A 10,382-nucleotide genomic window follows, 5' to 3' on the forward strand; every position below is an offset into this window, starting at 1 on the left:
AGAAAGCCAGTTTCTGAAGGTAGAATCAGTCTCTTTTGGCTTGCCAGAGTTCCATCTGTGGGCAGCGCAAATTGAAATTACCCTGCCAGATTAAATGGACGCGGCACAACTTTGGATTTCTACCAGCCAACAGCCTTGCTTTGTATTCTTTCTGTGTGACATACAACCTATAGGGCAGGGCTGTGTCTTTACTGTGTTTTTTCAGCATTGTACAACCAAATAGGCTTTCTTTGAAGGAATGTTGACCATGTTAACTATTAAGCTGCTGCTCTAGCTGTGATCTCCAGGAGAGACATGCTCACTCCCCAGTGTGCCCATCCAGGTGGCCATTTCAGGGATTTGTCTGCAGAGGCTGTGAACACAAGCAAGGTCGGTGCATTGTGGTCTCTCCTTCTCTCTGCTGGCACCATACAGCAGTTTAATCTTTTGAATATTGAGGGTCAGGGAAAATACGAGTGGTACATGATGATCAGTGTAGTAACCTAGCAGTTCTTTTTGTCTTTAGACTTCTGTGAAGTCTATGAATATGACAAGAAGCAGGGTCTGAGATTTGGACCGGTTGCAGGTTTTGTAGGAGTAAGGCACTCAAGTTTACTTGTAACTAATGACTGAAAGATGGTAATGTGGATTATGCTCTCTTGCTGTCTCCAGATCCAGACAAATACTTTTTGGAGTGTGTTACATGCCTCAGTAGAAGGGTGACTGGCTGAAACTCTCTAGACTTTGTTACAGAGGAGATGAGATGAGAAGAAAAGCTATGATCTCATCTTGGTGGAGATGAAACTTTGCCACTGGCTTCATCGTATCAGGACGTCCCATCTGTGGCCTGATGTAAAGCTTATGTGATTTCTATTTGATTTCCACAGGCTTTGCAGCACCACAACACTAGTGTTTTCTGCCCCACATTTTTGAAAGGTAGCATTAATAAATATGTTTGATGTTTTTTTTTCTTCCCCTCTCTAGATTACAGACTTGGAAGCAAAACCAGAAAATGGTTTGGCAGCTGTTAGGTAGGAATGGATTTTTTTTTGAGGATTTGAAGGTGGTCGGGAGAGGGAAAGTGCTTTTGACTAATGCAAACTGTCTGTAACATGACCCAGATGTTCTCGGGTTGGAATCCACTCCACACTTCTCAGGCAAGACTCGTCTGTCATCTGTGGAAGCTTGACAGAGCGTCACCTCCCACACATGCCATGCAGAGCTGAGCATTATTGCTGCTTACTGCCTAGGATAGTCTGGGCTGAGATGGCAACATGGAAGATCTCCTCCCTTGGAAAAGTGCCAAATTCATCTCACTTTGTCCCAACTCTTTGGGAAAGAAAGGGAAGAAACTATTTAGATAGCAGCTGTTGCCATGCCCTCTGCAAACTGGCCAACCCATGACATTCTCACTCAACCTTATGCCCAAATGCCTACTAAATTGGATACAGCAACAGTTTTACATCCTTGTAAGCAGTTCAGCTGGGCACTGGGCTCCACTCAAGCAGCTAGTCTATTTTCCTAATTTGAGCAAGTCCGTGTAGTCCATGAACACTTCTGTGCTGGCTTGTGCCAGTTGTTGACATATAGAAGAAGCAAATTTGAAAAAAAAAAAAAAATCCAGCTGGACTTTCTGGAGGATTTGGGTGAGGTGAAATTGAAGAAAAAAAAAAAAAGGAACCAAAGCACACCCCCCCCCAAAAATAACCCTACCACGAAAGCAAAACTTTAAAACCACCAAATAAAACAAACCTCAAAAACAATGTCCAATGCCCTTATCTGAAAACATGTGTTGACAAAGCAGGAGAGCAGTATCTCTTCCTAGCCCTGTGCTTGTGAAGGCTTCTACTGAGTAAACACCACTTGATTAATACCTGCAGTCAGGAATGTTTTACATTTTCTGGTGGACATTTTGACAAAATCCCCAGACTTTAGCAATTTGTGAAGAGGAGGGAGAAACTATTTTTCCACTGAAAAGTTTTTTTTATTAAGCACATGACTGTCTTCAGGGATTACACCCCCATTTGAGGAACTGAAAACTGAAATATTTTAAAACATAGATCAAATGAAAAGCAATTGGTTTTTGCCAACGATTTTTGAGTTGTCAGAAGGAAACTGTCTTTTATGCGTCAAAAAAAATAACCTTCCACAGGAGATAAGGAGAGTAAAATTACACAGCAGGGAAACTTCTATTGAAAAACTGGGCAATGAATTTGGCAAGTATTTTGGTTACTTGCAGAAGAGAATTGTCATAACCTTGTGGAATTACTTGTACACTTCAGGAGAGAGAGCAAACTTCTAATGTGTCTGCTATGATGTTTCTCCTGCCTTGTCTGACAGCTCAGTGAAATATGGTTTCTTTGCAGGTTCATTAATGGTTTGAGCCAAGATGTCAACCTCACAATTGATAGCAGAAAGTTCATTGCTGTTCAGAAGGACTACAGCCCTTCTGAGTACTCGCTGCTGGAGAGGGACGTGTAAGTTTCCTTTGCTGTGCTGAAGGTCCTTGCTGAGGCCTTTCCTGGGATACAATGAGGCTTTTCTCAGGCTAATAGCAAAACCTTCATTGCCATTGTCTTGGCATTTGGTTGTGGGGGCAGATGTTTGTAAAAAAGCAGAACTTCCAGCTCCATGCAGAGCAGGTGCTCCAGGCCACTTCTGTGTGTGCAGAGGCTTTTATTCACATTATGTGGGGACCTGGAAGGAAGAGACTGGTCATTCCTGTGCATCTGTCAGCAGAGTAAGGTGGAAAGTGGTGAGGTCCCCTCTGCCATTTGGGTACTGCTTTATTTTATACTCTCTCATAGTGTTAGGGTGCTCTCAGGGAAAGGCCAATTCATATTCCACACTACAAAGTGTTGGTATGTGGGCTGGTAACATCAAGTAGCATTACATGGCTTTGCAGGCTGGGCTTGTTAGGGGCTCCATATGGCCTTGCTTTGGCAGCGCTGGAGTTGGCTCTTGTAGGGTATTTCTAGCATTTCCAGTGTTTCAAAACAAGCTTCATGGCTTTTCTCTGCATCAGCTCCATCCAAAATATTTATTGCTGCAATTTAGTAGGATGCAGCAGCCATTGTGGCAATGCTGCTGAGCCTCTGTGCCATCTCACACATCCAAAATCAGAAGAACAAATATGAAGGCTAATTTGCTCCATTGAAAGGAAACAAAGTGGCTTCTGGGTGCACATCTCTGATTTCCTGCAGACTGCTTGTCTGGCCCACAATTCTGAAGGAGTGGAGCAAAGTTGGGAAGGAAAATAAACCTGAAGGGAAGAAAAATAAAATAAATCAGTACTAAGAAGAAGCAGAAACCATTTAGAAACGTTAGCAATAGCCCAGATCATTAGGTGATCTCCAATTAGTGTCTAAGTGTTTCTGGAAGGAAAAGGTGGCAAGAACTCTAGTGATCATCTGACATAAACATTGCTGCATCTTGACGTCTTGCATCCTTCCTGCTCCATTTTAGGGGCACATTTGATAGCTCTGCTCTGTGTTCTTTGTCTGTGGAACTAACTGGGAAATACTGTTCTTTATCCTTTTATCTAGGTACAATAATGGAAAATGTGTAACTGAAACAGGAGAGTTCCCCCTGGAGCTGGGGCTGCTCGACTTTGGTGCCTCATACACCATTGTGATAACTAACGTAAGTGTTCCTGTGATGGTAACATGCTCTTGTTCTAGTCTCTGGCAGGGCTTTTGCTCTTGTGCTGGTGGCTCTCACTTGCTTTCTCCACTCTGAGACCTGGGCAGTAGCCATCTGAAAGCAGTCCATTATGCAAGGCCTAGTAAAAGGTTTTGGCACCTACATAGGCAAGATGGGTGTGTATCCATTCCACCTTACACTGGGATCGTGTCAGATCTCGTGGGTTTAAAAGAAGTAAAATCTCTTCCTTGATAGAGTCCTCCATGGCAAATCATGTGATCTCTGGTTTGTGCTGGTCTCACGCCATCCTTGAGCAGTTAATGTTGACCCAGCACACTGCAAAGAGCTGTTACCATCTGCCAAGAGCTGTCTGCTTGTTCTCTTTAAAGTATTGTACCTGGTGGTACCTCACACCCAGAAAACTGCAGAGACAGTCTGCTCTATCCCCCATTGAACTTACTGAACTGAAGGCTGGTTTTTCCAAGGTTTGTAGATTATGCATAGGGGGAAGAGGGACAAAGTGTTAGGGGAGGAGGTTGGTGAGATTCTACATCTGTGTTTCCTCCTCTCACTGTCAGTACAGCTCATTTGGAGCCTAGTGTCAAGTCAAGGCATGGTTTTCTGAACAGCCTAGCCCTGATGGGGTGTGAGCACTGCTGAGAGGGTGGATTCCTCTCCCTGCCTGCCAACCTCTTCAATACGCTGATTCAACCTGGTCCAGCTGGCTGGAGCCACGGAGATGAACGTGCTCAGCTTAGTTCCTATTTTAACCTTTCCACTGCACAGGCACACAGACAAACCAGGTCTGACAGGACACACTGCTAAGCTGCCCTCTGAGGCTTTGACTACTGTGTTGTGATGAGCAGAGCAAAGTGTTGTCAGCTACTCCCTGGCAGTAACATCTCCCTGTTGGGCAATTAATGGGAGCTGTTCATGTCTGCAGAGTCCAAATACGTAGGGGGAAAAATATAGCTGTGAAGCACCTGGCGGTTCTTTTTTTTAATTCCAGTAGCTGGAGTGGGATGTAGGGCCCTGGAGGGAAAAACCAGATGCTGCCATCTGTGAGTGCAGAGATTTATGTACATAAAACATACACACACTTGAAGTGATGTTGGCCAGACCCTTCTTCCATGGCTGCAAGCGTCTTTCACCAGATGACAAACCAAGTAGAGAAGTTGCATGAAAAATATTAAGAAAATTGCCCCAGAGCCTCTGGTAACACTGAGGCAGATGTGTCCCACATCACTGTGGGACCAAGGATTCCTGTTTGTGGTCCCGTCTGCAAAAGCTGCTGCCATGGCTGCTCAGAGTGGCTCTGTGCCTCAGCCCCTCAGCCCTTTTGAACCCTGTGCTAGTCCTTTAATCTTTTTAACCCTCTCTCTTTGTGGTTTCTGCCTTCTGTAGAGAGTTGGTTTGCTCCGGGCCAAGATCACTTTTAGTTATTGCAGTGATTTGTACTGAGCCTTGCTCCGCTGCCAGAAGTGCCATATAGAAGAACTAAGAATACAATATATTAGTCTGCTAATGTAGCTGAACTGTGATACTTAAATCATGGGGATGCTGCCTTCTACCCAGCCTCCCTCAGTGTGCAGTTATAGTGTGGTGCGTTGTGACATTTCTTTATGGGCTAAAGGGCAATGCACAGCTCTCCTCTCACCCCTTTTAGCCTGCTAAAATACAGGCTCTTGATTTGCCTCCCTGGCAATGATTGGTGATTAAGTATATCTCGTAAACACGCCTTGTATTTTCCCAAGTACCCTCCTTAAACACAGGGCTTTCTGCCTGAAGTCATTTCAACCTGGTGTTTTTCTGGCTACGAGTCAAATCTCTCTCTGCCTCTGTGCTTCAGAGGCAGTATTAATTACACCTGGGAAAGCAAACAAAAATAATTAGGAGTACCATATCTATCTGAACACATCTGATATGGAGCAGGCTTTGCTACTCTTGGCATTCCTGAGATGAGTTTGTTTGGGTGTCACTGTTACCGTAGGGAAGTTGTACAGAGCTGATAAAATGGGAGCAGTTACCACATGCTTGCAGTGAGTACTTATCCTCTCATCCTTTCCTGGCCTTGGGGACAGCAGTGGGTCACAGGCTCTGCCAAAGTACCACATGGGCTTTTCCCAGCCCAACTACAGAAGGTAACTTGGTGGTTTGCAGTAACTCAGGGAATTCGTGTGGCACATGAATGAGCTGGAATGCCTCCATCCTGCTCTCTCTGCCTTGTGCAGCAGGAATCAGCCCATTCCCAACAGGCTTGGAAATGGCAGGGGTCAGACCCCTGCTTAAAACTTTGTTTTGGTAAATCCACTGTTGTCTAGGCTAAGAAAGATTCTGCTCTTTCAGCAGCTAATCAGTATGCTTTTATTCTCCTACTAGATTTCTGGAGGTGCTGTTAAGACCTGGAAGTCAGAAGACATCAAAGCCAACAATGTCCATATGGCTTGGCAGTTACCACAATACTTATTAATATCTGCTGGGGAGGTGATGTTCTCCATTACAGGCCTGGCCTTCTCCTATTCTCAGGTATTCCACTTAATGATATTAAGGGCTTACAATTAGACTTCAGGATTTATTCCTGCATCTGTCATTGACTTGTCATATGTCCTTTGACGTGACACTTACTAACGATGTTATCTGTGCTTCAGCTGAAAGTGGGATTGTAACACATCTTGCTGGGTGCCCTCAAGCTAAATTAATTCATATTCTGAAGATACCTGTTCTTAATGATACTTGGAAAACTCCTTATCTGGTAATCCTGAGAACATGGTACAGGATAGAAGTTTCTTTTAATGTGAAAGCTCTGAATACTGTAGTATCAGGGTTTACTCCCAGTGAAATATTTTGTGGTATGTATTTTTCAGTGATAAAAAGTCAAAGGTATCTCAAGGACTACAGGGTGGCATGGAGGCTTGGAATCTGCCTTAAACTGAGAGATTGAGGGGGTCTAAACCCACATGAGTCTGTAACAAGGGAGCACAGGGTAATAAGTGTGCAAGGGATGATTTGATTGTTGTTTGGGGAGGTTTATGGGAAGAGAGGACTGAGACATTACAAGATCAAAATGTTGAAGCTACTCAAATTTATCCTTGGAGTAAAGTGTAGATGTTTATTAATAAGGATGATTAATACAGTGGGATGATCTATAATGGGATGTGAATAATTTGTTATCAGCAGGAAGTTTAACATCAAGATCCAGTCTCTTTTCCAAAGGTGTACAGCCACGTAGCACCAGGCTCCGAGCTGCAGGGCTTCTGTGGCTCCTTGGACTTCCTGATCATACCATTTCAGATGATGCAGGTTGGGGATGACCAGGATTCAGCTCTGCAACAACAGCATCTCCTGCTTCTTCATGTGTCCTCCTGTCCATGTTTTGAAAGCTCCTTGTATGCAGCTGTTGAAGTTAACCACTCTGCACAGAGGAAATCCCACCACCTCCTCCCGGGCTGAGCCCAGTGACACCTGCACTGGGCAGGACATCACAGGGTGAACCAGCGCCAAAGGGCACAGCATGACACCCACTGATCAGGCCCTTCTCCTCTTTTCAGTCTCCAGCCAGCATGAAGTCGGTGCTGCAGGCAGGCTGGCTGCTCACAGTGGCTGTGGGGAACACCTTTGTGCTCATTGTTGCTGAAGCTGCACCAATGGCACAGGTACGGTTTGGCTCGTAAGACTGAGGTTAATGCTTTAAAACAGGCTCCTGGTGCTTCTGAATGTCTGTGTCCTGGAGGCACAGCTTCCCTGCACAGCCCCCAGCAGCTGAGGGATGGCAGCCCCCTCTGAGCTGCCTCCCAGCCCGTGCTCTGCGTGCCCCTCAGCAGCGTTGCCCTGGGGAGCAGTGGCAGTAAATTACAGTGACCTGCACTCTGATAGCGTTGCTGAAGCTCAGCTCTAGGCAAGCTGGCTGGATTTGGACCTGGAGCCTGGACATGGTGCCAGCCACACGTTGAGTTACTTACCAGGAACAGCTAGACCAGTGGGCAGTCAGCCTCCTCAAGGGTCTTGCTTGGGAATCCTTCCAGGCCAGCTGCCCGTGGCACCCCTGGGATGTCAGGATTATGTGGGGAGGTTGTGTTGCTGAGGTAGTTTAATTCAGGCCATCAGGCTTCTGGGATGATGCCATGAAGGCGTGAGCTGGGGATTATTTCTGGCTAACACAAAGCTGTCTCTCCCAAAAGCATCTTCCGGGCAGAAAGCCCAGGTAGATATGTTCTAGTCAGGACAAACTTGCAAGAAAAGATTTAATTAAACCAGCTCAATCTAACTGGTTTGTTTCAAGGTATATCACATATTCATAATTACATTATGTGTACAAGCATTTACTAGAAAACAGGATGAGAAAGTTTCCATCTTGTTAGCTATTTTGAAAACTAAAAAGTAATTTTCACCCAGCTCTTTAAAAAGCACTTGAAAGTGCAGAGATATCCTCTGGACTGAGAGTCTGGGGTCTCCTGACCTGCTCTTCTTTTTTCTTTCCTAGTGGGCTGAATTTGTCTTGTTCACTGTTCTCCTCTTTGCTGTGTGCATTATTTTCTCCATCATGGGATATTTCTATGTCAGTGTGGATCCAGAGGACCTAGAAGAAAAGGAAGAGAAGAGAGAGACCTCAAGCAGAGGAAACATGATTGGTCTTGTTACTCAGAAAACAAAGCTCTAACACATGATGGGTTGGGATTTTTTTTTAAACTCAGTTATGAGAGGGTAAAAGAAGGGTGGGTTCAGTGTTATTTTATTTTAGAGAATTGCAGTCTTTATTACACAAAATGTAGCCACCTTATAAATGGGACCAAATAGCCCTCTATAAAAACAATGGGGCTCCTGAAATCAGAGCAAAACGCCCTGGGAAAGCTCCTCTGGTATTAAAAGCCCTTATTAGTAATTACAGTGTAATTTGAAACCTGCCCATCTTTTTAAGCATGGAATGCTTTCCTATGATTTTCTCTTAAACATATATTTAGGGCAGCAGGGAGGAAGGGTGAAAGGAATGCTGTATGACAGAAAAATTTGGAGATGTCAGGAGAGAAGAAAGAAAACCTAGTGTAGGAGTTAGGGAAGAATAGATGTTAGTGACAGAAGAATTCTTAATGCTGTCATCAAGGACTGTAAGGGTTACACACACAGTCCCACAGGATTTCATCATGTAACTCTCCCTATGAGCATTTCATCCCATTATTGCATGTTATGAATGGTTCTGATTTATGATTTTCACCTCTGGCTCAGAAGTAATAACAGGGAATTAAATTCTGCAGGCTAAAATATTCCCAAAACACTACTGACAAAGATAGCCGTGCTACCATGTCTCCAATACCTACTTTTTCCTAGAAGTTTTTAGCAATTGATGGTGTTCTTTGATTAGATGTGATTAGAGAATTGGTTTATGCTTTCTTATTTCAGACTTCTAGACAGTTATTTGCCATCTCACTATACATTAAGCTGTTATTGGGCATTTCCTTTTACAGCATCTGTCACTGCAAGTTAGGACATGGTTGATTTCTTAGCTCTTACTTCAGTTATTCCCTACTGGGAGACAAGTTGCAGTAGTTTCTATAAAATTCCAGGCATCCTGTGGTGAGCTAAACAAGGATGCACTTTATCATTTTTTCAGTCTACAAGAGGAGACCATGGCATATGCGATTTTTCTTTTTTCTCCTTGTTTTTGTGTCTCTCTACCAAATTTTAGATATAGCTATTTTACTGGAACTGTGATATAATTGTCTGATTTTCCTTGATTGCATGAAGCTGTGATTTTATTGTCTGCATGGAAGTAATTCAGCCATTGCTGATCTAGTAAAACTTCTGAGAGAGACCCTGCCTTCCTCTGTCACTCCAAGGCTGCAACTGTAACAGGTATGGCCTAAATTAAAACCAGGTTGTCAGTAGGATCTTCAGGTTCACAGAGAATAGATTTTAAGTGATGCTTTCCTCTTCCATCTTGGCATTGGGCATAGGTGGTTGCTAATACTTTGATTCACAAAATCACGAGATACGCATTTAATTTCGTTCCTGTTCAGGACAGTGCTGGGCAATACACTTAGTTTGTCACCAGTGCTCCTTTAATGTGCTGCCTTGTGTGTATATGTCTTGTGTATGGTTTCTAACTGGAAGACTCACGGCCTAAGATTGTTTCCCCTGCTTCCTGTTCTTTACTGTTCCATGGTCATGGAATTCCACCACTAGTTCTGCACAAGCTCCTTCCTGCCTGCTGTGAAATAGCATCCAGGTCCTGTGCCAGAGGGGGACCATGGTCTCAGATAAATGGGAACAGGCTGTGGGTGTGCACGCACGAACACTTGGTGTGGTTCAGTCGATGCAGAGCCATTTATTAAGCTGTGTTGGCTGGATCCAGGCAGCTGAGCCCTGTGACTCTATGGGGAATGAAGGGCATTGAAAGCCATCTATTAGGTCATCCAACCTGCTTCTCAGAAGCCAAGTGAGGATTATTCCCCTCTGTTCCTTTCTGGTATTGTTCTCCTGCTGCGATTCTTTGTGTGGCTTCTTTCTCCTCCAAGCATTGTTTTCCTAATCCCATTTTATGATAAACTGTGAATCAGCTCAGAGGCTGCTGAATCATTCTGCTATGATGCTGTTTGACCAGCTTCCAACTTGAAGCACTAATAGAAAGCATTTCTTCTTTCACCCACTGCAAACAAAAATCCCCAAACTGAAGGAATGGCCAGGCTCCAGTTACACTGAACAAACACAATTTAGAATTATTGGAGCATTTAATTTTTTATAAGCCTAGAATTTGGAAGTATGTTGGG

At 44.1% G+C, this 10,382-nt stretch overlaps 1 protein-coding gene across 6 annotated transcripts in view; it reads left to right on the forward strand.

Annotated features, from left to right (window-relative positions):
- SLC15A2 (solute carrier family 15 member 2) overlaps positions 1 to 9,678 on the forward strand; it is a 62,670-nt gene extending 52,992 nt beyond the window's left edge. For 5 of the 6 annotated variants that reach the window (XM_027879769.1, XM_027879770.1, XM_027879768.1 and 2 more), the window contains 6 exons: positions 964 to 1,010; positions 2,346 to 2,456; positions 3,525 to 3,621; positions 6,001 to 6,147; positions 7,170 to 7,274; positions 8,102 to 9,678. In XM_027879769.1, coding sequence (XP_027735570.1) covers positions 964 to 1,010; positions 2,346 to 2,456; positions 3,525 to 3,621; positions 6,001 to 6,147; positions 7,170 to 7,274; positions 8,102 to 8,278 — 684 coding nt within the window. In that variant the 3' untranslated portion in view covers positions 8,279 to 9,678. The remainder of the gene's footprint in view (positions 1 to 963; positions 1,011 to 2,345; positions 2,457 to 3,524; positions 3,622 to 6,000; positions 6,148 to 7,169; positions 7,275 to 8,101) is intronic. The other variant, XM_027879772.1, reaches the window with a different exon arrangement.
- The last annotated feature ends 704 nt before the right edge of the window (positions 9,679 to 10,382 follow it).

Source organism: Empidonax traillii, unplaced genomic scaffold (genome assembly GCF_003031625.1).
Source record: "Empidonax traillii isolate 1590-97213 ecotype Southwest subspecies unplaced genomic scaffold, ASM303162v1 scaffold57:size2250009, whole genome shotgun sequence".
NCBI lineage: Eukaryota > Metazoa > Chordata > Aves > Passeriformes > Tyrannidae > Empidonax > Empidonax traillii.